Source organism: Rhinatrema bivittatum, chromosome 2, assembly GCF_901001135.1.
Source record: "Rhinatrema bivittatum chromosome 2, aRhiBiv1.1, whole genome shotgun sequence".
Lineage (NCBI taxonomy): Eukaryota > Metazoa > Chordata > Amphibia > Gymnophiona > Rhinatrematidae > Rhinatrema > Rhinatrema bivittatum.
The window spans coordinates 269,880,442-269,907,001 of NC_042616.1; the positions used below are offsets into that span (position 1 = coordinate 269,880,442).

At 44.1% G+C, this 26,560-nt stretch overlaps 1 protein-coding gene across 1 annotated transcript in view; it reads left to right on the forward strand.

Annotated features, from left to right (window-relative positions):
- Nucleotides 1-10,528: 10,528 nt before the first annotated feature.
- Nucleotides 10,529-26,560, forward strand: part of EPDR1 (ependymin related 1) — a 60,389-nt gene continuing 44,357 nt past the window's right edge. The window contains exon 1 of the mRNA XM_029589516.1: nt 10,529-11,055. Within this exon, the coding sequence (XP_029445376.1) occupies nt 10,538-11,055 (518 nt within the window). The 5' untranslated portion in view covers nt 10,529-10,537. The remainder of the gene's footprint in view (nt 11,056-26,560) is intronic.

The window sequence follows — 26,560 nt, forward strand, 5'->3', positions numbered from 1 at the left end:
AATCCGAGGCGGCAAGCGCTAAACCACTCAGTGGTAGAATCGCATTCATTTGTATTCTGTGCAAATCAAAAGATCAGTGCATGACCGTCGCCCCCGGACGCCGGTCACAGCTTTTACACCGGTAGAGTAATATCAGACGACCTAACAGGGAGCGACGATTAAATAAACATTTGGGTGTGTGAGTGAGCGCACGATTTTACGCCCGATGCTGTAATGGCGAGCTCGCTTAGATTGCTCGATATTACTCCCCGGTGTTCTAGGTCCCTGGGCTATCTCTTGGTGCTGTAAATCGGCCTTTATTATTATTATTATTATTATTATTATTATTACAGCTCTTTCCCAGACAGAATAGAACTGGAATTAGGAAGGGGCTCCAGTAGCTGCTGGGCAATCTTTCGCACCCAGGTCTTTCCTTCTGGTAGGTTTTTCAAAGTGACTGAAACTTCTCACGCTTTTCCTCCTATTTTCTTTTCTACTTGGCCGAAATAGAAGCCGGGGATTCAGTGGATCTGATTTATCAGTCTAGGACATATCTGTGCTGCTCCATGTTTTGGTTTCAGCTATGGGAGGTGGACAGTTCCTGGTAAACGTTCTTTAGAGCCCTCCATGTGCCAAGGGGCTTAGTGACAGACCCTGGAGCGCTAGACTAGACACCACCAAGAACCTGTCTGTGGCAGTGCCAGAGCCCGATCACAGCTCTGCTGCTGCAGGGGTCTTCATTTATAACAGCTGCCCTAGCAGCTTACAAAAAAAAAAAAAATTGAAAAAGAGGAGGCAAGAGCAAAGAACAAATCCAGCTTCCTTATAATCTGAAGAATGATTTTGAATAGCAGAGGTCTCAATTTACCGGATTTCGAATTATTTTGAAGAGTATTTTGTATTCCCTCATTAAAGGTGAACCGCAGCTATTGGGACATTTCTGCCCTGTATTTTTTGTTTTAATTGCATATGTTTATGTGACATGGTCATCATGCTCTATGCGAAGTGTGTTCCCCTTTTATCTGTTGCTAAGTGGAAAGCGGCACAGATGCCATGCAGCCCTCTGTACCCTTTACCAAAACCGTTATCTTCTGCACTTATAATTGAAATCAAATGTTGTCAGGCCACTGCTAAAACTGATTTGCAGTTTTTCACTTTTGGAATGTCCTCTTCCATTTCCTCTGTCTCGAAATGACTTCTTAAGGGCGGTTACTGGAGGCTGAAATTAAGCATGCTTTCCTCTCAAAGTACGATCTTTATGCCTTGCCTATTTTGAAATTGTCCTGGACACAGGAGATGGCAAACCGATTCCTTCATCAAGGTAGCATAAAACTCAGGGATGCCTTGCTCTCAGAATTAAACGCAGGGATGTGAAAAGAGATTGAAGATAACATGGAATGATCCGGTGCATCTATGTTTTAGTACAGGTGTCTACTCCCTCCCGAGCAAAACACAAATATCTAAACTTAATGAGCTTGGGTGACACACTGTGCCCCAAGAACAAATGGCAGGCCTCAGTGCTGGGTATTATTCTGTTGATAAAGTGGAGATCATAAGCTGGCACTAGACAGAGATAAGGTGATCAAATAAGGAGGTCACGAATTAAACGTCTTTAAAAGGGCTGGCCCAAATGGTTCAGGGCAGCTTGATTTCCTGAAGCCAGTTCTTGCTACTCAGACAGGGAGGGCCCTGGGAGCAGTAATTAAAACCCACCGTAGGGTTGCCAACTGGCTCCAGATTTTCAGGACAGGTTGATCCAGCTTGGGTTTTACCCCTTTGCATACAGGGACTTGTAGTTCTGACTGACTAATGCATTCCTTAGGAAAATCAGTACGGTCTGAAATAGGCCTTAGGAAAATCAGAACTACAAGTGCCTGCATGCAATGAGGTAAAACTAGGACTGGATAAACCTGCCCTGAAAATCTGGAGCCAGTTGGCAACCCTAACCCACAGAGATAGAGTCCCATCCATTGCAATAAAAAAAAAAAAAAAGGCACAACTGTGCCCAGGCTAAGGGAAAATGCATAACTGGTTGTGAAGAGAGCTGCAGCCTGTGGCTTGTGACCAAAGTACCATTGCTGGGCTATAGAAAGCGGGGGAGGGAAATAAAATAAGGAGATGTGGGAACATTTCAAGAAGCTTCATTTCCTTCAATACAGAAATTTGCATATGATGATGACTAACCAATGGAAAGACAACTTTCAAACTGTTCCATGGTATTACACCGTATTGCACTCGGGGGTGGACCCTTGTCCTGAGGCAGGGATGGAATGGCTCCTGAAAGGGAACAGGAGGTAACTGTCCCCAGGGGACGGAGCACTGGAGGAGACATTTTTTTTTTGGGGGGGGGGGAGGGGGGGTCCATCAATGACGGATTTAGGATTTTGGGGCATTGAGGAATTTATGGTGCTGCTGCCCCCTGTCTTTCCTCCTCTTCCCCCCCCTTCCGAGGTTGGACAAAAGGGAGCAGAAGATCTAAGGCACAGTCTCATAGTTACCTTTCGCAGTGTAGGGGTAGATCCTGTGGCAAAACTTAAAACATTTTGAAGCAAACTGGCAAACATTTCCATCTTTTATATTACATTACAAAAATAGTTTTACAATATAATTTATTATATTTTTATTGGGTGAAGAAAAGGGATCTCAAGGGTCAGTATGGGGAGGAGACCTCAGGGATGGGATCAGGAATGGGGGTGAAATGAAAGAGGGAGGAGTGTGAGAAGGAAAGAGGACTAGGGATGGGGAGAATGAGGAGCCTTGTGGATAGAGCAGGGGGCTATGACCCAGGGAAACCAGGATCCAAGCCCCATTCTCACTCCTTGTGACCTTGGGCAACTCACTTTACTCTCCATTGCCTCTGGTACACAATTAGATTATAAACCCTGTGGGGATAGGGAAATACCTACAGTACCTGAATGGAATCCACTTTAAAGTGCTGAAAAGCAGAATATAAAATATCTAAATAAATTAATCTAAATGAGGAAGATTAGGAATCTACCATGCTCTGGTCCAGCTCCTCCTTGCATTTTCTGATAACTTACCCATTTTGATACACACACACACACACAACTTCTCTCTCACACATATGAACACTGTCCCCTACCTTTGTTTCCCTCTCTCTCACCCAGACATGTGCCCCCCCCAACCAATCTCCCTTCCTCTTTTCCAGCCCTCCAATAATCTCTTATCAGTCCCCCTCCTGATCTTCCCATATGATCTCCCTTTTGCTCTGCTTGCTGCAGGCTTTCCTGTTCCCTGCTTGCTGCCTGGAGAAGGGGCTGGATCAGAAAACAGAGAGCTGTTCTTTCATTCACCACAGCTGAAAAGCAGTAAATCTTCAGCCAGCTGGCTGTTCCCCTGATTTCTGCTGCCCTAGGTATAGGCCTAGTGTGCTTACTGATAAATCCAGGCCTGGGGGCCATGGCCCCTGCGGTCCACGCGTTTTGACGTCTATGGTCAATGTGACTAATATAACAGGGTTTAAAAGAAATCTGGAAAAGTTCCTGGAGGAAAGATTATTAGCCAGATAGATTACAGAAAGCTATTGTTATCCCTGGGAGTGAGTAGTGGGAATAAGATCTGCCAGGTACTTGCTACCATCTTTGGCCACTGTGGGAGACATGATTTTGGGCTCAGTGGACCTTGGCATGACAATTCTTATGTTGTTATGGACTGAGTGATGCTAACATCTTCTATGTTTCTACATAAATGTATTAGCATGGTGGATAATAAATGTAGAATGAATACTTTTGAGAAACATTTTGCATGAAAGTAGCATAAAGGATATTGTATCATCATTTTATTTATTGAATAAGCAGAACTGAACTGGTACAACTGTGAATGATGGAGTTCCCACATGGCTTTTGTTTTTATATTATACTAGCTGTACCCGGCCACACGTTGCTGTGGCAGAGCCTGGTTAAGTGGAAAAGAAAGAAAAGAGAAAGTGCATGGCTGTAATATGTTTAATTTCGCAATGCTTGTGGGTATACAATATTTTTAGTTGTTCCATTGTTTGCCGACTCTTGAACACGCAACATATAATTGTCCATGTGAGAAGCAATCGGTTTCTAGATCTAAACCGCAGAGTTGTAAAGATTGTACTTGAGCTTTGTTGATGGTTATTGCAAATGCCAATCGAATTGGGAATTGCAATCTCTTAACTTGAAATGGCAGATCTGTTGGAATGATAGGGATGCAAGGAATGAGGACATCTTCACCTTTGAAAGGTCCTGTCAAGATTGTTGCTTCTATGACGTTGCTCATCAACTTTTTGACAGCAAATCGTGTGCCGTTGCAAAGCGTTGGCTGGTTGATATTTCATAACATGATAATTGGTAAGCCGATTTTCAGTTGTAGTATGTGAGGTGGCATGCCTGGGAGGTCGAGTGAATTAAAAAATTCTGTGGGATAATTAACTGCTTCATAAAGTTTGATCTTCGGCGAGGCATTATTTGGCTGAAGTAAAGCAGATGGCTGAAAGGTCTGTTTAATGACCGAGGTGAATGGGATCGCAATGTCCCAAGAAAGAGTGAAATGCAAATGAAAGTAATGTAATTTTTCCTAGCTAAGACGCCCCAGACCATAAGACGCACCTAGGATGCAGAGTGTGAAAAGAAAGAAAATGAAAATAGTTGGTGGTAAATGTGGTCTGTCCTTGGGCGTCTGTGCATGTTATGTAGTAAAATAGGGGAGTGGCTAACCAATTTTTTACTCCCCATGTTGTTTTGCGGTCTGAGGAGGGCTATTTCGGAGCCATCCCCAGATCGTGCAACTTTTGTCTTTCTGTTTGTGTGTGAACCCCCCGCCTAAAAAGAAAACACCCCATCACAACTGTTCTCTGTAAATAACCACCCCACACCCTCCTGCCCCCCCAGCCCAGCGAAATAAAGTTACCCACCCTCCTGCCATCCCCAATAGTTGCTAAATGAATGAAATATCCCCCCATCGTGACCCCTCCCCAAGATGTTTGCAATTAAATCAGTACAACCCCCCACCCTCCAGACCCCTCGAGACCTGATACAAATCTCTGTCGGTGGAGCGGGCGTTCAGGAGCGGTTCGGGAGCAATGTATTGGCGTTGTGCCATTGGCTGCCAGCAATGAAAATGGCGCCGACGGCCCTTTGCCCTTACTATGTCACTGGGGTCCAGCAATGGCAGCGGTAGGTCCTGTGACATAATAAGGGCAAAGGGCCGCCGGCTGCCAGTCCTGAAAATGGCGTCAACGGGCCTTCACCCTTACTAGGTCACATGGGCTACCGCTGCCATTGGTGTCCCCGAGTGGCATAGTAAGGGAAAGGGCCGTCGGCACCATTTTGATTGCTGGCAGCCGACGGCCGTAGTCCAGGCGATGTGTCCCGGACCGCTCCTGGCCCCCATCTGGAGCAGCCAGGACTTTTGTCAGGTTTTGTGTGTGTTCGGAGGGTGTGGGAAGTAAAATAATTTGGCATGTGTGTGGGTGGTGTGAGGAGGGTGGTGGGTGTTTCTTAGCTGTAAAGGAAATTATCTTCACTGTATAAGACGGCCATACATTTTCCCCTCACTGTTGTGGTGAAAAAAGTGGGAGAATGTGTGAAAAAGGAAGGGAAATGTGGACCTGGAATGGCGAAAGGATTAGTGTAGCGTGTTTGTGTAAGGTGTAACAGATGGCACTTACGTCCAGCAGATGTCGCTGTTTTCAGGAAAAAATGTTTGAACCTTTTTTACCTGTCACAGGTGTGACATATCTGTAATGTAAGTATAGAAGAACTTTCCCATACGCGAAAAGAAGGTTGTGTCCAAATTTGAAAGCAATCGGTGCTGTGGTTTCTGAGATTAGCGATTTTGTACAAATGATTTAACATTTTTATTTATATAGATTTATTAATGTTAAGGTGGTGGGGGAGGGGGGGGGTGTATGGAAGGAAAGTTTCCTCCGAAGCCGCTCCGATTTTGGAGTGGCCTCGGAGGAAACGGGGAAAGCCATCGGGGCTCCCCTAGGCTCGGCGCATGCAAGGTGCACAAGTGTGCAACTCTTGCGCGTGCCGACACTGGATTTTATAACATGCGCGTGGCTGCACGCGCATGTTATAAAATCTACACCCGCGCGTAGGTTACAAAATCTGGCCCATAGTGCATGACATGATTTCACCTCTCATGACCACTTTCCCAGTCTCCCATAAAATATTAAGAGACTCCATGACAGGCAAATAAAGAGCCATATAATCTTGCCATTTTCAAACAAGAAATTCCTTAAACTCTTTGTCATGATGTAAATAAGGATTTAAACACTACTTAAAGGCTTGTGAATGGGGAATCCCCAACTGTAAATGAACAGAGATGAGTGCATAGTCCAAGAGGGAAAAAACAACAATGTCTGTATGCAGAACTGTAGGAAAAATAGTCGGTGTGATCAAAAATAATCAATATGGAAATAACCATGAGAATCAGAATAAAAAGAAAAATCTTGTTCCCCTGGATGCATAGCCAGCCAAACATCCAACAACTGGAGTTCTTTCATAAGAAGTAATATATCTGTCCTGTCAGAGAATCTACTGCCTAGTCTAGGCAGAATCACATCTATAGTTGGATCAGCAAGAGAATTAAAGTTACCCCCCCAAGACCAATAAATGATCCAGAATCTGACTCAACAATGCTAATAAACGAGAGCTAAAAATGTGGTCATTAAATACCTGATGCAAAAATATTACAAAAAATCATAAGGGCAAATTTTCAAAGAGCCGTGTGCATAAAAATTGGGACTTAGGCATGTGGCCTGGCCCTGTGTGCATTTTCAAAAGAGCCCAGCCATGCGTGTAAGTCCTGATACGCGCACAAGTGCTGGGCTCTGAAAAAGGGGCGGGCTGGGGGGGCATGGTCTGGGTGGGGAGGGAAGGGGCAGGGCTGGACAGGGGCCATTAGCTGCTGTTCCGGGGAAGCATGTGCCAGCAGCTAGCCGGCGCGCGCAAACTACTTCTGCTCTGATGGAGCAGTAAATAAAAAAAACAAAACAAATGGGGATAGTTAGGGTTAGGTTAGGGGTTGGGGTGGAGAGAAGAAGAGGCAGGAAGAGTAGGGTTAGGGATAGGAAGTGGACTGGGAGGGAACTGGAGAAGGCCCAATTGCATTGCCGCATGTAATTTACTAAAATTTACCCCGCCCCCCCGGCACGCGCTGTCTGCACCTGCACATGCGGATTTTAAAATCTGCCACTCACGTGTGCATAGCCCACAGATTTTATACAGGGTGGCCCATGGACAAGTAGCCTGCCTCCAATGCACTGGTTTTGGAGGCAGGCTACTTTTCCATGGGCCACCCTGTAACATGCGCGTGCTGGCGTGTGCACCTTTTAAAATCTACCCCTTATTGCTGTGGTATTCAAGACGGCCTTTCTTCTTGTAAGCTTGCATCATTTTGGCCTTCTACTATTCTTATCTTGTCCCGAAGTCCCCGTGCTGCTTTCACCGACACACTAGGACTTCCTCACACAAAATCAACTTTATCTCACAACAAAATCCGCAATCAAAAGTGACAACAAAAATGGGGTACCTATTATTCGGAGATAAAAAAAATCTGAGTAAAAAAGATGTTCCCTGCGACTTCTCAGGTGGCCATCTTAACTGGAAGTTTCCCCACAAAGCATTTAATATGTTTCTTGGTAGCAACACAGATTTAATAAGAATATAATGATATTGCACTTAGAAAGTGCTTTTATTGTAATGCATAGTATCATACACAATATTATTATCCAATTACAACTGGTGCTCATTTTGTCTGAAATGGAAAGTATAATGTTCAAGTAGGTTCACCAGGATTTGAACCAGACCTCATTCTAGCCCAAAGGATACCTCACCCAGTTTTGTTTGCACATATGCTCCTCTGTGCATGGTTGAAAATTGTAGGGCTTAGGAAACCACTAAAATAATATAAAATGCAGTACTGCTGGGTCCAAGCAATATAACATTTTTAATAAGTATTCTACTATATTTCAACCATTTTTTTTACATTTTTACTATCCGATGTCATCTCATCTGAAATATCATTGTTTATTTTCTCTCCCTTCCTGGATTGCATTTTCCAAAAAGTCAAAATTTTTTTTCAGATATATACTTTCTCTAAACATGGGATTTGTGCATTGGAAACATTTTTGATTCAATAGGGATCTGACATCTATTGTAATGCAGCATAATAATAATTTCCATTTCTACACATTTTTCCCCCAGAGAGGATCCTAGTGTACTTTACAATTTAATATTTCAGAGGCATACATAGTTACTTATAGAGAGCTTATGAAGCTGTAAGGGAACGCACTCAGATGTAACATACGGAAATAGTTGTTTACTGATGGGATGATGAATGCATGGAACAGGCTGCCTCCCAATGGTGGTGGTTGTGAACAAAAATGTACTAGAGTTCAAAATAGCAGGGGAGAAGTAGAGAGAATACTTAGTTGTGGGAAAGAGAGGATAAAGATGGAGGTCAAGTAGGGTCTGTGGTATTGCAGCAAGAAGGGAAAATGGTTGGACTGAAGGACCTTGTGGTCTTTAGCTGTCATCATGTTCTATATTTCACATATCTGGAGCACTGCCCGGATGAAACCTGCTGAAATGGAAAGGAGAAAAAGAGCAATAAAATTATTACTCAGTTAAAGTTGGGTAGCTGTGGTACAGGGAGATAAACTAACTTGTGTAGGCCACACAATGAGTCTCTGGTAGATAGGAGCTTTGGCTTCCAGGCGTCTTCTGGACATATTGTAACTTAGGGCTGGATTTTCTAAGATCGCACCTCTTATTGAATCCCGCAGTAACGGGGGGGGGGGGGGGGCGCGAAGCAGGGGGTGGGCCTGTGAAAGCCGGCAGCGATTGCACCACTGCGGTGTTATTGCTGCCAGCTTTCGCACCCAATAGTGTCAACGTGAAAAGTGGTGCTATTGGGCGAGCTACTGGCGGCAACAACGGGTCTTACCTTATCGCTGCCAGCGAAGTTTCCGCCGCGTCCGCCTCGACTCCTACTCTTCCGGTCCCGACGCCGCCCCTATCTAGCTATCGCATGTGAAAAGGGACTTTTCGTGTGTGATAGGGATAGAAAATGACCCCCTTAGTGATCTATCCACTACACTAGATCTCCTTTCTCTTCATATCATGAACCATATGGTTGTATGCACTGATCATTAGTCTGAAGATGTTGGGGTACATATTCAAAAGGTACAAACCATCAAAGGTAGGAAATCAAGATTCCAAAACTATAATCTTATCCATCTAAATGGCTTAGCCGCATTTTTTTAAATCCTTATCCAACTAAATTCTAGCTGGTAAAGAACTATCCAGCTAGAATTTAGCCGGGTAATTTGGGGACGTTCCAGAGAGGAGCTGAGTTAGCTGGTTAAGTTAATCGGCTATCTCCGATATTCAGTATATTCGCCGCTGAATATCCAGGTTAAGTTAGCCGGATATGGGTATCCGGCTAACTTAACTAGCCGCTTAGCAGCTGAATATTTACCCCTTTGTCTAATTTACCCCCTGTGTCTAATTTCTGCGAAAAAGAAATCTATCACATTATTTACCTACTTTCAAAAGTGATATATGCAACTTAAAAAAAAATATTTGTTGAAATTGAAGGATGTAGGATACAGCCCCAGTGAAAACACATTGGATCAGATTGACTTTTATTTTGTTTTTTGCAAGATGAGTAGAAAAGTTATTTTTCATCACACACATTGAGTCTGACAGTCACCCTAAATAATGTACAAACAAAGAGGATCATTTACTAAGGCTTTTCTTCCATTCTGTGTGGATGGGGAAAATGCTTAGTAAATGACCCCCAAGATTGCCTCAAAGTACTGCACTAGGAATCTGTCTAATGCAAGGACACATTTCGCTGTTGATTCTTTTAATGAAATATGTGTTGGGGTGTTGATCCTGCTGAGTGGAACTTTTGACTCTCCTATGCCAATATGCGTTTTTAATCATAATCATACAGTGATTTACCGTATATAGCAGCTATGCTAATTTGCTAATTGGTGACTTCTGATTCGTTTACAGCTTCCAGATAGGCTGCAGCTCAGATTGCCAAAAAAAAAAAAAAAGAATCTACCCGTTAGGGCCACCATCAACCCAATTTCCCATTTTGACAGATACTCTCATTTGAATTGTAAAACGTTCTTCCTCTTCCTTTCTATTATTAACTTTTGTTATAGTCAGTGGCATCTTCTTTGGGGAATAGAGGTGGGGAAGAAGAAAAGGAAGCTGGTTCAGTATAAGCAATCTATTTTCTCACACTTAAGTAACTCTGAATGAATCCAGTTCAACAAAAGCAGTTGCAAAGTTGCAAACTGTTCTACACAAGTGCATTACCCTCTGTCATCCCACATTTTTACATTTCAGTCTTGCCTTGAGTGCAAAGCGGCACTTGCGCTTCTTTAAAAACTTGCATTTGAAGTCACTTTTGATCCGGACACGGTGATTTTTTTTTTGTCACAGCTATCAAGTGGGTCGGAACATTTGGGCAATGTGCTATGTTAGCCAGTGATCATGAGCGTCCTGGGCAACAGGCTCTCCCCATGGCTTCCGCTGAGTCACTGATGGGCCTGACGCCATGTGCCTGCACCGTTGCCTGGCAGAGACAGAGGGAGCGCATCTGTCAGATCCCCTCCCTCCCTCCCTCTGCTGACTCCTGCAGATTCTGTGGCCCAGGAGGGCACGCGCCTCTGCCCACCCTGTGCCAGGAAGCACAAGCCACGCCGGGCGCAGCGGAGAGAAGAGGCGCGGGGCACGACTGCTCAATCGCCAGCCCCACGCCCCGGGCACGACCAGGATTTGCCGCCGCCGCCGGCAGCCGCCTGCCTCTTTGTCGCCGGAGCATGGCAGGCCCTGCGCTGTTGCTGCTGCTGCTGCCCGGGCTCCTCTCTTGCAGCTGCTACGCCGCCGCCTTCTCGCCCACGGGCCCGACCCCCTGCCTGGCGCCGCCGCAGTGGGAAGGGCGCTCGGTGGCCTACGATCACAGCACGGGCCGCAACACCCGCGCCGCCGTCTCCTACGACGCCGGCCAGCAGCGCCTGCGGGTCCTGGAGGAGAAGAAGGGCTTCGTGCCCTGCAAGAAGTAGGTCCGCGCTGGCCCGGGCGCCGTCCGCTCTCCGGGTTTTCCCCGTTGGGGGTGGCGATGGGCCAGGGCGTGGCGGAGGGACAGAGGTGGAAGGCTGCGGGCCGTGCGCGGTTTCTCATGGTCCGGGGCCGGGGTCTCGCATGAGCCGTGGTCGTAGGCACATCCTCAGTGAAATCCCCATCCTGCTGTCCTGGGCTCTGTGTGGTTATGCGGGCAGTGGGCGAAATCGCTCCTTTCAGTCAGTGCCTCAGGAGGATTCCCTAACTACCGGCAAGAAATGACCGTGTATATCCAGTGCTGGGTAATACCTACCGTACTAGAAACCTTCGTGTTCCAGTTTTGTTTTATCTTTCCTGGAAATTTCCTTGACTTTTCCACAGATTTTTCTTTCTCCTGTGTGTTTTAACAAAGTCATTTTTCTACCTTTTTTTTGTTTTTACTATAATATTGAAATTCCCAGGAAAAAATAGAAATCTGAAAACAAAGGTCCCTACACATAGTTTACAAGGTGCCGAGTCCCCAAAGAGTGACATATGGGTAATCTCCACCTCCGCCTCCTCCTCACTGTCCCTCTCCCCCCCCTTTTCTGTTCTTCACCTCTGCAGTGCCATCTCATCTCTCACCTTTCCTCCTCCCTTTGTCTCATTCCCCAAACTGTCTCTTCCCTTTCCAGTGCCTGTGTGTCCCCTGCCAGACCCATCTTTATCTTCCCTCCACCTCTTCCCTTCTACTCTCTCTCCCTCTTCACTTTTCTCCCCATCTCTATTCCTATCTTTTGCCCTGCCTCCCCCCCCCCCCCCCGTAATCCCAAAATGTATTTTACTATAATATGTGTCAGATCAATATGTGTTACACCATAATGTAAGGACGTAAAGGACAAATGTAACTTTTGTAAACCGTTGTGATCTTCACTTGGAATGACGGTATATAAAATAACTAACTAAATAAAATAAAATAAATATCCCCTCTTTCTACCATCTTCTCTTCTTCCCGTCCCGCCTTCCATGTCCCTGTTACTCTCAACACTTCACCACCTCTCCTAGCTCTGTCAGGCCTTACTACTTGATGCAATAATTTGCATTTTCAAAATCCCAGATTTCCCTCCGATAAGTTCTCCACTGCAAGCTGCCAGCACCCAAATGATCGCCCATGGAGTGGAGTAGATGCACAGTTTACTCTGTTTAAAAAAAATAAAATTAAAAGGTCATCTCAACCAACTATCACCATCATCATCCCTTGTAAGAAAGAGATATTCTGTCATCATCAATTGTCACTGCCAGGGAACAGCACAGACCAAAACCTTGAAGGCCTCAATCCCTACAAATGCTGATTGTCAGGAGTTTATTAAGAAGTATCCACAGAGTGGATCCCACCGCCCAGCCACAAGAATCATAGCACCTATAGGCAGGGTGCAGCAATTCATCCAGCATGAACGCTTCAGAGAAACTCCACTCTACTGGAAAGGGAATAAATTCAGACTAGCCCCAGTCAAGACAGCAGCAACTAACGCTTCTGTGATGCTGCAAAACCACTTGTGCCTCTCTCCTTCTACCCTATAAATCAAACACTACCAGCATCCAACCCGATTGCAGGTACATGAAAACAGAATTTACTTGAAGACACATGCACCAAAGTCACTCCAGGACCCAGCACAATCGCTCCCAGAGTGTGCCCAGAAATACACACCAATAGGCAAGGAAACCAGGCATACACACCAATAGGCAAGGAAACCAGGCATAGCAAAACAAATATCCAGGAACAGTTAGAGGGTCCATATCATGATGACACCTCCAAAATCATACCTTAAATGAAGAGAGAGTGACACAGCTGCCACCAGCATTGGAGCAGTAGGAAGAAAAGAGGAACACATCCCATGCATAGGACCCCCATGCTTTGAAGTCCCACTGTTCTCCTGCCAGTGACTGGGAGAAAAGTAGTGCACTGACTGGGGGCACCCAGTGGATGAAGGTGAGAGGAGAGAGATCAGGAAGTAAGGCCCATTGAGTATGAGGTAGTCTCTACTGCATTGTAAAAATCAACTCCTCTTATTGGTACCTTTCATTAATTCAAATGATGGAAATTCATCAGTCATATCTAATTTGCAGTTAATTCCTCTGACTGTGTATGTAAAAGCACCCACCCTGAGTTAACTGTCACCTTAAGGTCATGATTATATCTATGGATATGTGTGAAATTTTCAAAGCATGCCACATGTCAATGTCACAATGTATCATGACAACTTTCAAAGCCATTTACCTGTGTTAAGTGCACTAAACGTAGGTAAAACCTATTAGCAATCCAATGGCATGTATTGTAGCGATTTTGAAAAGCCCACTTACATGTGCACATGTAAAACCCAGTTTTAAGTGTGTAAAGGCTTTTAAACATGAAGCCTTAAGTTTTTTTTCTAATTCTTTCCTTTTTGCTGAAAAGGGCAGCTATCCAGCAAAACGGAGGAGCACAGAAAGCACACCAACAGTAGTAGGCAAAAATAATGGTGGGATCACGGAGAACAAAATCTCCACTAATCACATTAATACAATGCGTGGACATTCTATTTTCCTTGCTCACATCATTATTATGTTTGCCTACTTTTTGCTCAGAAAACAACAGAATGACAAATCCGAGAAAGCTTATAGATATGGCTAGGATTACCTTATTTTCAGAGCTGAAAATTAAGATCTTTGCCATCTTTAAGTGGTGCTGAAGTGCTTAGGGGGTAGGAGGAAGAGGGAGCTCACATCAGCTGCCTCACTGACCCTCATGCTTTCTTCAGCGTTTGTAGAAAATACTTCTCAGCACCATATCCACAGATTTTAGGAGCGTTGCAGGGTGGCCCTGCAGTAAGAGAGCCAGTGGGAGCCCTGCAGTGGGGAACTGCGCCAGAGCAGAACAGACAAGGGGCTGGAAAACCCTTCTATCTCCCTTCACCGGTTCCTTGGTTGACTGTTCTCCTGGGGTAGAGCCAAAACCAGGACCCCCCACATCATACTTTTTGATTAGGCACCGAAAATGTAGAGACTGTCTTGCTGAAAAGGGATTGTACGGGATGATGACCATGAGTTGGGGGTTGGTTGGCAGCGCTGGTTATGGCGTCTCATGATTTCTAAACAATGATCTCCGGCTGCTTTCCGAAAAGGTTGTTTCCATTCTACTTCTGTGGAAAAAGTGTTGACAATACCGTAGGGCTCAACATTTTTTTTTTTAAAAGAGTCTTATGATACATTGGAGCAAAATGAGAAATGAGAGACATGAATCTTAAGGGAGTGGTGAGGCCTTAAGTTTCCACTAAAATGCAGTGACTAAGCTGTTTACCTTTCCAATCTATTAGTAATATTGAAAACAGCTATAAATGTGTAAGTGCAACAATGAATGGAAATGGACCAGGAGATGAGATAATAGCAGGAGTCCTTGATTTTCATCAGATTCATTTACGTTTTATTCTTCTCTGGCTGAAGAATGGAGAGAGAATCAGCACTCTTTAAGTCAGTCCCTTGTACCCATTTTCTAATTCCTTCTTCCACCTCAGAGAAACAGCTTTTGTAAAGCCCCCTTGGCAAGGAGGTCACACTTCAGAGGCCGTGGAGCGCTGACCCACTCGGTGCAGCTCTCGGCAAACCAGGCATGGGTTCATGCTGTGGGGAGCAGGATTACCTGTGGGGCCCAAAGGATTCCAAAAAATACTTAGTCCACACAAAACTCTGGTGTTCCAAACAAGCAAAAGCAATTTATTAAAGTATCCACCTCGAAGGAGGTGGGAGGATATGCTCATTTCAGCTAGAAAAGCCTTCAGCTAGGAGGTCCTACAGTTTCAAGTGAAGGAGATTATTGACTTGGTAGGGGACCAGTGAGCTGTGACTCAGGGGACTTTTTACTTCAGTATCTCTTCATCCTCTTATCCCCAGGCCTTAGCACCTCTTCAGTCAAGGTTCATCTTAGCACCTTTGTGGCATTTCCGATCTCTCTCCACTCTTTAGTTTCAAAGGCTATGGATGGTCTGCGGCATTCAAGCTCTCCGGTCAGTAAACCTCCAGTGGCTTGGGATTTCAGTGCTGTCCTTACTCAACTCCTGAAACTTCCCGTCGAGCATCTCGACTCAGTGAAGTATCTCACCTGGAAAGTATTGTTTCTTGTTGCCATCACTTCAGCAGATTGCAGGTTCTGGGCTTCTGTTCACCATATCTGCAGTTTTTCATAACAGACGTGTTCTAAGAATTCACAAATTCCTTCCAAAGGTGGTATCTACATTTTGCATTAATCAAACTATTGTGCTGTCTACTTTCTTTCTGAGAGTGCATGCGTACAGAGGAGAATGGGCTCTTCACTCCTTGGACTACAAGAGAGCCCTAGCATATTACCCGTAAAGGATTCAAGTGTTACGTGCTGGTTGGCTTACATAGGACAGACTTTGTCGAGGCTCATCAAGTGAGAGCCATAGCGACTTCAGTGGCACAGCTCAGAGCCGCTGCTATTGAAGAGATTTGCAAAGCCACATGTCCCACTATTATGTCCCACTACTGTCTTGACAACATGTCTCGAAGGGACAGTAACTTTGTGCAAGCAGTAGTCCACTATCCACTGGTGGGATCGTGTTGTCTGTTTCAGTAGCTGTTTCGCAATGCACCCCTCAGCTTGAGATCCTCCATGTGTTATGCTTGTTGAGGAAGAAAGCAAGTTTGCTTACCTGTAAACAGGGGTCTCTGTAGACAGCAGGATGAATTAGTCATGCTTAACACTTGCTTGCCTCCCTGCAGATTCAACTATCTTGTTAAAGCTTGAGCTCTGGAGGAGCCTGGGGCACTTATGAGGTTAGCAATGGGAACACCTGAGCATGCTCAGTAAGACTTTTACTGTGCTCTGAGAGCTGGATCCATTTCAGAGCCTTTTCACAATGCCACCCAGACGTTATGGCCAATTCATCTTGCTGTCAACGGAGAACCCTGTTTACAGGTAAGCAAATTACTTTCCAGGCTGAACCAAACGTTCATTCCAAGCTTGATTGCTGGTTGAACCTCCATTAAAAGAAACACGGTTGTCAGTAATCAGGCAACGTGCCTCTAGGTTTGTGGCTTGATTTTTATGGAACCATTAACATTAGAGATTGGGGTGAATGCTGGTTATTGGCCCGATTTTAAATGGCCTGTGCGCGCAAAAAAACAGGGGTTACGCGCGTGGCCGGGCCTTGCGCGCACCGCACGCATTTTAAAGGGCCCAGACGTGCGTGTAACCCCTGTTAGGCGCACGAGAGCCGGGTCTTGGCAAAGGGGCGGGCCGGCACGCGCAACCTGCTACTCCTTTGAAGGAGCAAAAGGTAATTTTAAAAAATTGGAGGTACCTAGGATAGGATTAGGGGGTGGGTAGGAGAGGGGAAGGGGAAGGGAGGTTAGGGTAGGGGGTAGGGAAGTTCCTTAATTGGAGCGGACTGGGAGGGAATTGGGGAAGGCCAACGATGCGTCGCTGCGTGATTTTTGCTTAACTCTGCTCCTCTTGTGCGCGCCTCCCGCGATTTTATATCACGCGCACACTGGCGCACGCATGTTATAAAATCGCGCGTCCATGTGTGCGCGCGCCGGGTAGCGCACGCACATGGACGCGCGTGCGTATTTTTAAAAAATCTACCCCTGTATGTAGTACTGAAAGTTAGTTAACACCGGCATTTTCAAGGAGGTATTTAGTTATCTATAATGGACTTCGTTGATCTCTGAGTATGAAGTGAACTATGTTCATGGGACCTAGAGAGGATTAGTAGGCTATATCATTCTGACTACTATACTTTTCAGGAAGACATTAAAAGCCTGCAACCTGTCCCTGCTGATCACTATGTATTGTATAAGTGAGCCTTGACTGGGTTTGTGTGATGTAGGGAAGGGCTTCCACTGGTCATATTTTACCAACTATTTCAATCAGATGTTAGTGGTTTTTCTCTCTGAGAATCAGGTCATGGACTTTAAAATGCCATCTCTTGATATATATTATTCGACTCTGATGCTCCTGGTACTTTCTTTGGAGAGGAGATGTGTTTTCTTAGGCAGGGTTTGGTTGGTTATGTTTAATTTAATTTTTAATTTATTTTCTACCTTTTATGACTGGTCATCCACTTTAAAGTGGATGCTTTTAGGTTTGTCTGGAAGGAGGAAGGTAAGAATTTGCTTTTAGCTTGACTATATTAATTTTTTCTGTTCGTATTATTAAATGTTAGTTGCATATGTGTTTTGTTTTTTTTGTGATAGTGTGATTTTATATCATTATATGCTGTCTATGTTAGGTCATGAAAATGTGTTTGGCGCTATATATTGGTGATGATGTTTGCAAGTTCTATGTATCAGTTTGATTGTATGTTATGATTATAGTATAATTTGCTTAGAGCATTTTCTGCTGTTAAGCGAATAATAAAATTAATACAATAAAATACAATAAATAAATAATGAATAACTATAGCAGTGGCATTTAGCTTCTTGTTGCCCCCAAACATGTTTGTTGCTGGATAACCAGAAAGAGTATTCAGGAGATATATTTGTGTGCATTTGGGCTGAGGAACGGTCAGTTTGCATAATTTGATTATTCTGAAAGTCAGACCAGCTCAGGAATCTTGAGGCCCATAGTGGAAGACCAAAGTGCTGGAGTTTCATGGGACTCTCTTGCACAGGTAAGATTAGGTCTGGTTGCCATTTTTTCAGCTTTAAAGTTGCGTTCACCTTTTTTTTTTTTTTTTTTTAAATATGCTCCTTTATTTATTTAACTTTGTGTGGGTATAGTTATGTGCATATTTTTGAAAATCCTTGTCCCAACTTCATCCCCTGGGAATGCCTCTTTGTAGCACGCATAAAAGCGCCCATTCGTTTATGTACACCACCCCCCCAGGGTAGTTTTTAAAATTCTATTTACATGCTTCAAACCAAGGTTTATATGCATAAATCCTTTTGAAAATGACTATGTGGGGATGGCTGAGCAAAACCTCACTCTCTGGAGTCAGGAAACACACCAACTCCAGCTTTTCTTCTTGCAACTTTAAGTTTCATTAACATAGCAGCGCTTCAGTAACAACGACTGCCTACCTTTGCAGTACACTTCTAATTCATTTAAGTTAGGTCAGAGATGTTTTACAGGAGCTGCCTTCTCCTGGAGACGTAGGGGTCTCCTGATCCTAGCTGGGCTTACACTCTTCTTTCCCTCCCAGCAGGGTCCCGCCCACAGAGCTCTCTCCCTCTGCTCCTGAGTAGGTGTAACTTTATGCCATGTATGTTGGCACTGGTTCTGTGCACACCCACACATTTTCAAAGTGGATTTATGCACATATATCCACTTTGAAAATTCAGGTTAAAGTTTGTGGGTTAAAAGTACCTGCATACGTTTGCCTATATGGGCTGTTTGAAAATTGCCCTAATTATACTTGGAGGTATTTAAATGTCTTTATTGTATCTCCCATTTCCTTCCTTTCCTCCAGGGGTATACATGTTTAGATCTTTTAGTCTGTCCCCTTAGGCTATATGATGATGATGATGACCTTTGACCATTTTAGAAGCTGCTGCTGAACCAACTCCATCCAGAAGGTGCGATGTCCAGAATTGTATACAGTACGTCAAATGAGGTCTCACTAAAGACTTAAACAGAGGCAATATAACCTCTTTTTTTCCTGCTGGCTATACCTATCCCTTTGTATCCAGGTATTCCTGCTTTTGCTGTTGCTTTATCTACCTGTTTGGTCACTTTCAGATACTCAGTTTCGATATCTATCCCAGATTCCACTCTTCTTTTGTTCAGAGAACTCCATCCCCTACACTGTTTCACTCTGTTGGGTTTTTACAACTGAATAGACTATAGTCATGGCTGTCTGTGTACCATGTTTCTTTGACCACCAGTGTATCCATGCCAGCTTCTATCGTGACTACCTCCTGATCAGGGACTTCATTTCCCATACTATGAGCATTAGTGTACATAGCTTTCCCAATGCTGATATTTATTGCCATTTCTTATATGAGAACGTATACTTACCTGAGGGCTATTGTGTTCCGCGGTCGTGGCAGACCACAACTGCGGCCCCCTACCTTGTCCGCGGCGTTCCTTCGCCGCGGGAGCTCCGGGGGAGGGCTCTGACTCAGGCCATCGCTCCTGCGCGGCCCTCGGTGCTGCTCGCTGCAGGGGGAGCCGTCCTGTTCCCACCTTGCGGCGTCCAGTGGCATCTCTCTTCCGCGGGGGAAACTCAAAGATGGCCGCCGCCAGCCTTAGGCACGAGACCACGCCTCCTTTCCAGATTTAAAGGGATCTGATCCCTTTAACCAGCTTCACCTATTCTTGATCAGCCTGAGCAGGGGAAGTATATAAGGAAGCTTCCTCTGCTCATTCAGTGACTTGGCAGTGTCCTCCAGCACTGTGTAGTCTGCTTGCTTTGGTGAGTTCCTTGAGCTTTGGATCTTGTTCCTGTTTCGTCTTGGTGTTCCCGGTTCCTGACTTCGGATTGGCTTACGGTGATTCTCTGGTGTGTGACTTCGGACTGGCAAGTGATGATCCCTCGGTGTGTGACCTCGGACTGGAGTGCGACGACCCTCTGGCACTCGACCTAGGACTCCTTCTAGACTACCGTCTCCAAGGGCCCGCCTAAGTCCCAGCGGTCCGGGTCCCTACGGGCTCCTCCCGGGAGGACCGCGGGCTTCCAGGGTGAAGCTCCAGTCAGCCCTTGCACCGATACCTTGACCTCTCAAAGGTCCACCTAAGTCTCAGCGGTCTGGGTCCCTTCGGGCTCCTCCTGGTGGGACCACAGACTTCCAGTGGTGAAGACACAGCTCCTCTTCTCGTCTCTTCATCCGCCTCCGCAGTCGCCTCAGTCTTCAGTGCCGAGGGTCAGCTGGTCCCGTCTCCTGCTCTGCCTCGCCACCCGACGAGAGAACCTACGGATCTTCCGAAAGGTATACCATCCTCCCGTCGGCCAAGGGTTCACAAGCCTGAGCATAACAAGGGCTTTGTCCACCCATCTCTGGTGATACTCGTTTAAAGCCCTCCTCAATAGGTTTGCCAGTCTGTTTTGGAAGATGCTTCACCCCTTCTTCAACAGATGGACTCTATCTCTGCTTAACAGTCTTTCAAATTTGATTCCATGGCCAGGGAGCCAAAACACTCTCATTGACACCATATATGCAGCCTTGCATTGATTTCCATAATGCAACCTTCTATGCCTTACCCTTTATTCTTGACTGTGAATACTGAGGAGATTACCACTTGTGCATCTTATCTGTTTCACCCTTTCTCCCAAAGCCATGAGGCTACGTTTGATATGTTCCGTGGAGTACCTTGCAGCATCATTTGGGCCAATTGGATGAATAGCATTAGATAATAATAGGTAGGCTATTTCTCTGTTATGACTCTGATTTTAGCCCTTGGCAGACAACCCACCTCCTGGGATATCATGTCTGGTTGACAGATAGATGATATTTGCCTCTCTATTCCTCAAAAAAGTGTCATCAACCACCACTACCCTTTGTTTCATAGCTGCAGTGGTTTCTAATCCTGCAACTTTGGGTTTTTATGAGTTCAGGTTTCTCCTCTTCCTGAGATGATTCCTTTTCTTCCATTTCTAGGGACACATACTAGTTCTTGAGCTCAAGAGAAAGAGGAGTCAATGTAGAGTCTAGTGCCTGAGGTCATCTGGGTCCATCTTTCTTCTTGTTGTCCAGTTTCATCTTCCATTCTGCTGAACGTTTGAGTCCATCTTTGATGCCTCTGTAAATATTTTGTCAATATGGTCCTCATGTCTTAGATACTTCTCAGCGTTGCCATCTTCTCTTTCAATTCTATCGCCCATTTTCTGAGGGTGTTAACTTCATGGCATTTTTCACATTGAACCAGTTCCTCACTTTGGGTCAGGATATCCATCTGGACAGAGGCAGAAGTAGTTTTAAGAATTTTGTTTATATCTTACATGTTATTGTGCATTTAACACATGCATTTTTCAGATGTTTTATTTTTCATCATTCCATCTGTGTTTTGAAACCAGTCCATCAAGTGTAACATGAGCATCAGCGGATTTGCACAGTATTCTCTTTGCTTTGTATGACAAAAAGAAAAAGCGAGAAAGAGAGAATGTACAAAGGGTTTGGGGAGTTTATATTGGGAATGAAACCCATCAAGAAAAGCCAAAACTTGGTTTTATTTATGTTCATTGAAGTGGATCTCACCCATGCTCACAGATTATTTGAAAGTAAACTTTTTTTGAGGTTTGGATTAAGTTGTTATAAAGTTAAAGTGTGTGTAGCTTCCAAACTTTGATTCTTTAAGGTAATATTTCCTGTCTTTCAAGGTTTCTTAAAAGTACTTCACATTCAGTACAGAAAAGTAAAGTGCCAAGAAATCACCGCTGCACCGCCAGGCAGTAGGGTACGTTTGGTAAGGAGCTCCCTCCTTGAGCATGTCCCCTCTGGATGCAGCTGTCTGGAACCCAGTGAATTAGAAATGGGGTGCTTCTCTTTACACACAGACAGCGATGAGGGTCTGAGGAAAAGCTTTCCCTAGACAGCAACTCTAGGATGGCTTTTCCTCAAGCTTGGCAGTCCTTCTTATGACTGCATCTAGGAAACTCCACTCTGTGCACTACTTGAAACAATTGCTCTGTGCAGCTGAGAAAGAGGGAAAATGCCTCTCTCTTTCATGAAACCATTGGTGGTTCTTCAAGAAATCTCAGTAGTGCCCCCCTTGGGCCCCAAGACAGCAAAAGGCTCCTAAATCCTGAAGACCTGGGCACCCCCGATCTTGGGACCCAGCCACCTTCCTAACACAGGAGACAAAACAGACATTCTTCTCCCTTATCAAAGAGAGACCTTCTCCCTTATCAGAAAGAGAGCTCTAAATAACCCTGAACCATGAGGTTTGTTAAACTACTGACACCTCCCACTGGGGAGTGTCAAACACCTCTACCTCCTCCTACTCTCTCTCTCTCTCGCTGATCTCACACTCAGGCTCTGTTGAGAGTTCTGTTTTTCTACTACTAAGGGGCTGTTTTGTGATCCTCTTTCACGTTCATGTCCAAACAATCAAAGCCAGGTTTCTGACCTGAGTTGTAACTGTGTATGTTGTTTCTGACCTGGAAGCCTTCTTACCATGAAAGTTGTTGTCATGTCTTACATAATGTGCATGCAGAGCCGCAGGCAGTACTCAAAGTGTGAATGAAAACACGTGAGATGTCCTGTAATGTTATAGGTTAAGTGTGCAGCAGAGGGCAGAGCTCAAAAGTTTAAAATAAAATATATAGAGTAATGATGTGCCTCCGTGTTACCTAGAGCAAGCTGAGTAAGTCCTGGTTTACATTTCACCCCTCCTCCCCACCCATCCCATGTATACATGGAGATGTTGCCCTAATTGTTTTAAAGAAAATAGTTGCCACTATGAGATGCAATGAGGCATATCTTAGTCACACTATAAAATTTATTTTGATCTCCTGACTCTGCCTTTTTGTTTATACATGTGAATTCCAATATAAAACTTAGGATCTGATTTTCAGTTGGTTTGTATTATCAGGGGCCCTTAGCTCTCATCTCCTTCGTAGTAACAATATCAAACGATTTGTACTATTAGAACTAATTTTTTAAGTAAGTTTTCTTATGCATGAAGCATGATTACTGTAGAGTTAAGAGCCATGTTTTACAGTACCATATAGTAGATTCAACAACACTGATAGGTCATAAGAACATAAGAATATAAGACATGCCATACTGGGTCAGACCAAGGGTCCATCAAGTCCAGTATCCTGTTTCCAACAGTGGCCAATCCAAGTCACAAGTACCTGGCAAGTATCCAAGCATTAGACAGATCACAAGCTACTATTGTTTATTAATTACCATAATAGCAGTTTATGGATTTATCCTCTAGGAACTTATCCAAACCTTTTTTAAACCCAGTTACATTAACTGCTGTAACCACATCCTCTGGCAATGAATTCCAGAGCTTAACTATGTGCTGAGTGAAAGCCATAAAGTATTTCACCTCTAAAAATCACTAATAGTAACAGGTGGGAGAGAAAAAAAGGGGAAAAAAAGGGATAAAGTGCGTAGCTTGCTGGGCAGACTAGATGGGCCGTTTGGTCTTCTTCTGCCGTCATTTCTATGTTTCTATGACTACTGCTGAGGTAATTGGTGCTTCCTGAACAGGTTGTGCAGTTACCAAGTTTCCTTTTGAGGTATAAATATGGAATGGGAGATTCCACTTTTTGCAGAGAAAAACTGATGTGTGTAAGTCTGGCTGTTACTGGCATGGAGCATGAGACTGATGATATGATTACAACAGAACTTGGGGTCAGCTTGATGGCTTAATGGTAATGCTGTGTGCTACCATGTGGCAGACCTGGGTTTAATTCCTGAGCCTGGCTTCTGCTCCTGATAAGAGGTCTTGGGCTGGGGTCTGCTTAGTCAGAGGGTGGTGTTTTGTGTGGATCCTTGGAGTGGCTTAGATGATTACAAGCTCAGGCAGCCTTTGGATAGAGCTTGATATAGTCGGACCCACCCCCAGGGAACCTGACTGGTCTTCACATGGCTTTATGAATGAGATCTGGGAAACCTCAATGTTCCCAGCAATATGAGGAATTGGAGCCAAGCTGTATAGACCCAGTGAAGTCTTATCTTGTAGCCAGACAATGGACCGGATTTATGGACTGATTAAAGCCTTATCCCCCAAACAATGAGTAATGTAGGCTTAAGTTATATTTATAAATAATCTGCAATACATATGTCAGGGTCTGCCAGTGTTACAGCTTATATGTAGGTAAATTCTTACTGAGACCACTACTGAGTGCGACTTATCACTGCACAGATCCTAACCTGACAGCAACTCAGGCGATCTGTGGGGGATGCAGCATGCACGCTTTCTCCAAAGGGAAGGAAGTCATAGACATTGCACAGCGGTGACATCTAGTGATCAGATACAGGTAAAAGATCCTAAAGGGAGCCGTGGTCTATGGATCCCAACAGAGGACTGTAGTAACAATGACTGGGCTAAGTTGAGAGGGGAAAAGCTCATGGCACTGGATTTCTGGCCCAGTAATGATTGAAATGGGAGCACAAAGGAGCAGGAAGAAACTGCCAGGGAGAGAAGAGTGGAAAAAAACAATAAATATCTGTCACAAGTTTTGTACAACCCAGGAATTTTGTTATGCAAGCTTAAATTTCTTGCAAAAGCAAAAATCATTGTTTCTGTAATTATGTACATTTTTTTAACAGTGTGTGTGAAATCTAAAATCAGGCCCTCAGGGTCTTAGGGCTTATTACACTAAATCCAGGAGTCTAAAGTTTCTCAGTAAACAACACAGCACTACATGGTTTCCAGCATGGATACTGGCGCTAAGAGGTTCTCTTGTAGACTACCAGGCAGGGTGCTCAGCCACATTTTGTCATCCTAGGCCCTTTTCCTGAGAGAAGCCCTTCCCATAAATACATGCAGGACTTAGACCATCTACAAAATTCACAGTTTTATTGTATTATTATGCTATTTACTTGTTTTTGTATTCTACTACCTCCAAAAGTTTATTCAGAGTAGATCACAATCTTCATATCCATAAATAAATACAAACATGCAACCATTATAAAAAGGCTTAAAAAGAATACGAATAGGCTGCACAGAACATTTAAAGCTTATAAAGCAAACAGTTAAAAACTAAACTATAAAATCTACCTGTCTGACAGCACTTACTATTAAACTTGAGTGAAATAAAATGCCTTAATGTTTTTTCCTAAAACTATTCAGACTCATCTCATTCCTGAGCTCAACCAGAAGAGCATAAGAACATAAAATCAAAGACGGTTATCATAAACTACTTACACTCCATCTAAAATCTTTTCTGTCCAACAACGACTTCAGATCAGTCCTTCAATTACTCATTTTTTCCAACATAGACTACTGCAACTCTCTTCTTCTCAACTTGCCTCTAAACACCATTCGCCCACTCCAGATCCTGCAGAACGCAGCTGCAAGAATCCTCACAGGATCAAAAAAGCATGACCACATCACCCCAACACTTATTTCACTTCACTGGCTACCAATAAGATACAGGATTGAATACAAAGTCCTATCTATCCTACATAAAATTATATATGAAAAACAAGAAAATTGGCTAAGTCCCTACATACAACTACATACCCCAAGAAGAAACCTTAGATCAGCAAATAAGGGACTCCTAAAAACACCACCAACGCACTCAAATCAACTCACCTCAACCCAAAAAAGAGCAATCTCCCTTGGTAGCCCAAAACTTTGGAACTCCCTACCGAATGAGCTTAGAACTCAAGAAAATCTAAAAACCTTCAAAAAGGATCTAAAGTCGTGGTTGTTCAACAAAGCATACCAACTCACCCAATAAACAACAAAATTACATCGCACTCCAATCCACCCTCAAGAAATGAAATTCATCACATCTATGTTTTTATAAATAAGAAGTGAAACATAAAACTGAACTATAACATTACACATGTTATCCCCTTTGCTTAATAACAGTTTGTACCTTGAAACCCTTGTTTAACCCCTCCTTATCCCTGTAACCTTATATTTTGTAAACTGTTATGATGGCGTTATTTTGACAATTCCGAATGACGGTATATAAAACTCGTTAAATAAAAATTTAAAAAAAAAAAAAATAAGAAATTGCCATACATAGAAACATAGAAATGACGGCAGAAGAAGACTAAACGGCCCATCCAGTCTGCCCAGCAAGCTTTCACACTTATTTTTTCTCATACTTATCTGTTACTCTTGGCCCTTATTAGTAACTTTTTGGTTCTAGTTACCTTCCACCCCCGCCATTGATGTAGAGAGCAGTGCTGGAGCTGCATCTAAGTGAAGTATCAAGCTTAATTGGTTAGAGGTAGTAATCGCCGCAATAAGCAAGCTACTCCCACGCTTGTTTACCCTGCCTGTGCAATTCAGTCCTTGTTTGTTGTCTGAATATAAATCATCTTTTCTTCACCCCCCTGCCATTGAAGCAGTGAGATACGCTGGATATGTATTCCAAGTAAAGTATCAGGCTTAATTGATTTGGGGTAGTAACCGCTGTAACAAGCAAGTTATACCCACGCTTATTTGTTTACCCAGACTATGCAATTCAGTCCTTGTTGGTTGTTGTCTGAATGTAAATCCTCTTATCTTCATTCCCCCTGCCATTGAAGCAGAGAGCTATGCTGGATATGCATTGAAAGTGCATATCTGCTGATAGGTTGGTTTCTAACTCAAAGCGTTTTGATTGGATTTCGCCAGTTTTATGGAGACTTAACTGGCTACCAGTATATGAACGTATAGTCTTCAAGATAGGGATGATTTAGGAGGAGGAGGAATAGCCTAGTGGTTAAGGGAGGAGGAATAGCCTAGTGGTTAGAGCAGTGGACTATGAACCAGGAGACCAGGGTTCGAGTCCAGCTGTCGCTCCTTGTGACCTTGGGCAAGTCACTTTACCCTCCATTGCCTCAGGTACAAAAACTTAGATTGTAAGCCCTCTGGGGATAGAGAAATACCTACAGTACCTGAATGTAAACCG